The following is a 2,991-nucleotide window of genomic DNA, read 5'->3' on the forward strand; positions in this document are numbered from 1 at the left end:
CGCCTCTCGCCCGGAACGTTAGCTGGAGACACCAGCAACCCTCCCGACCCCATTAGGGACAAGGGCTGGATGGATGAATATAAGTCATTGTAAGGTGTTATAAGTGTAGCTTCCGTTCTTTGGTGCCACAGAAACATTGCCACATAGACAAGCAACTACTTTCGGACGTATAGAGTCTGTTTATATCATCTTATTTATTTTGTGAATGTGGGAATTAGAGAAAATCTGCAATTCATGGAAACTCTCACCTTCCCTTCCTTATAGAGGAGATGAAAAACATCTGAATGAAGTCAGCTGACATTTAAAGCAGATCCTATCTTTCGACTGAATCACCAAACTGAAGGGAAGTTTGACACATTGTTTTATTGTAAGAAGGTAACATGTACTGAATACTTTCTGCTGCTCAAACATCCACATGTCCCTCCCTGCACTGGCCCCCCTGCAGCTCACTTCACTTCCTAAAACATGTTGGATGATGCTTTATAAAAAAAAGTAATAAAATAGTGCAACTCTTAAACTTTGTTCATTGTCTTTATCTACATATAGACATTCAACAAATCATCTTCTAGTTTAGAATGAAGTTCAAATATGCAAACATTGAGGAAAGAACTGTACAAATATTCAAATGTCTKTAAAAACCAGCTGATGTCGTCACAGCAGGGCTAAACACGTATCAAACAAGCAGATCTTTAATAGTGAAATAATCCCAGGAGATTACTGATCTAGACACTTTACACTGCAAAAACATTCAATCTTACCAAGTATCTTTGGTCTAGTTTCTAGTGCTAATCTTAGTTCAATTGAAATAAGACAAAACAAACTGAAAAATAATTTTTTTATCATTGTATAGAAGCTTGTTCTAGGCCAATGATTCCTTAATGTTGATGGAAAAAGCGGTAGTTCCACTGGCAGATTATTTCACTTATAACATGGGAGAAATGTCTTGTTATAAGTGAAATAATCTGCCAATGAAACAAGTACTTAAAAAAATWATTAAATTAARGAATTATTCACTTAAAACAAGCCATTATAAYTTGCTGAAAAGTTATTGTAAGTTAGTTTTGTCTTATTTCAGATATACTAAGATATTTGCTCTAAATAGGAGACCAAAATTACTTGGCAAGTTTTAGCGTTTTTGCAGTGTAGATCTGCACAGAAAGCAGGGAGTCAACAACAAATCAGCACTGTTCCTTTCAGGTCGGTCCTGTTAGAAAGACGCCGTTTACTCAAGTTGGCAAAAGAAAAAGCAAAAAAAAATTTTTWGTCGATTTTTTCTGCTTGTARCAAATTTTCTCAGCACAAATTGCGCACCACTAAAAGCAAGTTTAATTCTGCTTAAACCTCCCCACATCTGTCTGGAAAACACATTTGTGGGCTGATTGTGGAGGTGATGTTGTGTTACTTAAGTCGTAACACGTTCTGGTGGAGGCAGTGTGATGGTGAGGGGGGGAGGGAGGCGTTTGGTACTGGCAGAGAGAATCTGCTGCAGTTTTTTTTAGGGTGAAGCCCATTAATGCATTTCCCTTCCCAGTGTGGGGACGTTGTAGAGGAAATAAACAGGCTTTAAAGGGAATAAGATTTATTGTCAATAACCATTGGTACAATGAAATAGTGGACCAAASACATATTTCCTTACTTTGGATGACTAGTTTCCATCCCACCATCTCTCCTAGCTTTCATTGCAAAAACACAAAGTGTTGCCAAGTAGTTTTGGTCAAGTTTCTAGTGTAAATATCTTAGCACGCTTGAAATAAGACAAAACCAACTTACTAACGTTTCAACAAGATATAGGCGTTGCTTTAAGTTACCATTTTCTTAATACTGATTTTTAAAATATGATRGTTCCACTGGCAGATTGCTTCACATTTAACATCTGTAAAAATGTCTTTTTACAAGTTAAATAATCTGTCATAAGAACTAGGATTTTCTTTGATCAATATTAAGGAATTAAAACAAGTTCTTATATCCATCTGAGAAGTTACATTTCAGCGAACCTAGTCTTACTTCAGCTCTACTAAGATATTTGCACAAGAAACTAGACCAATTTATATTTWTATTTACTTTGTGTTTTTGCACTCAGTCTTCTCCTGGGCTGACTTTTTCAGTTTTCTCAGAGTTCATGTAAACAACAGGGAGGAGAAGCTGCTGATTGTTCAACGTACATCTTCTGAGTGGGGGTTGCCGTGGTGATGTTTAGTGCAACACTTTAATCTGACTCCCAACAACTTTGTGTTACAACTGCTGCTATTTACAAAAGAATATGTACAGCTAAGGCCACAATTATTCATGCCCCTGGTAGACCTGGGTTTAAAGCAAGTTTTTAATTTGATGAAAATGTTTCTGCTGAACGTCAACGTTCAGACTGAGTCTCAAAGATAAACCATCAAAATACCAGAACTAAGAGTTTTCAATTTTAACATGACATTTTAATATGTGAATAAAAACAACTCAGTTTTGTTTCAACATCTCAAAATAAATGCTCCCTTTTCCCCCTTGCTCTGTCTTGGTTTAAGAACCGCTCCGTCTCATTTCCTGAAACAAACATCTTAGTTGAGTGAGAGCAGTTTTAAATCTAAATCTGCCGGGGGTGTGAATAATTCAAGATTTAACAGTACATTCAAAAACAAACACCAGACGTTCTGACAAACACTTGAGATAGATTTGTTATGAAGTAAAAAAAAAAAAAAGAAAAGAAAAAAGCCACATATGAATGAGAAGAAAACCAAACACTTCCTGGTTTGTGGGAAAATTGGACTCTGAWGTTTTTCTGCACATCTTATGTAAATACTGTAAGTTTATTAGTTTAGACAGTAATCCTCTTAGTGTCTGTGGCCGGTGAAGTCGGTAAAAATCTGGCCCATTCACTTTTATGCCGTTTCTTTTTTTCTGAAAAATAATTCATTTCAGAAACAGAAAAATAAAAGCAACACAAACCGAACTGCAGWCAGCGAGCAACAGAGTCAGAGGACAAAACCAAGAAAATGAACCGTT

General features: G+C 36.3%; 1 protein-coding gene across 1 annotated transcript in view; it reads right to left on the reverse strand.

Moving 5' to 3' along the window:
* Window positions 1–1,112: 1,112 nt before the first annotated feature.
* znf839 (zinc finger protein 839) overlaps window positions 1,113–2,991 on the reverse strand; it is a 15,773-nt gene continuing 13,894 nt past the window's right edge. Inside the window, exon 11 of the mRNA XM_008398917.2 lies at window positions 1,113–1,148. Within this exon, the coding sequence (XP_008397139.1) occupies window positions 1,113–1,148 (36 nt within the window). The remainder of the gene's footprint in view (window positions 1,149–2,991) is intronic.

The sequence above is a fragment of the Poecilia reticulata genome, linkage group LG22, assembly GCF_000633615.1.
Source record: "Poecilia reticulata strain Guanapo linkage group LG22, Guppy_female_1.0+MT, whole genome shotgun sequence".
NCBI lineage: Eukaryota > Metazoa > Chordata > Actinopteri > Cyprinodontiformes > Poeciliidae > Poecilia > Poecilia reticulata.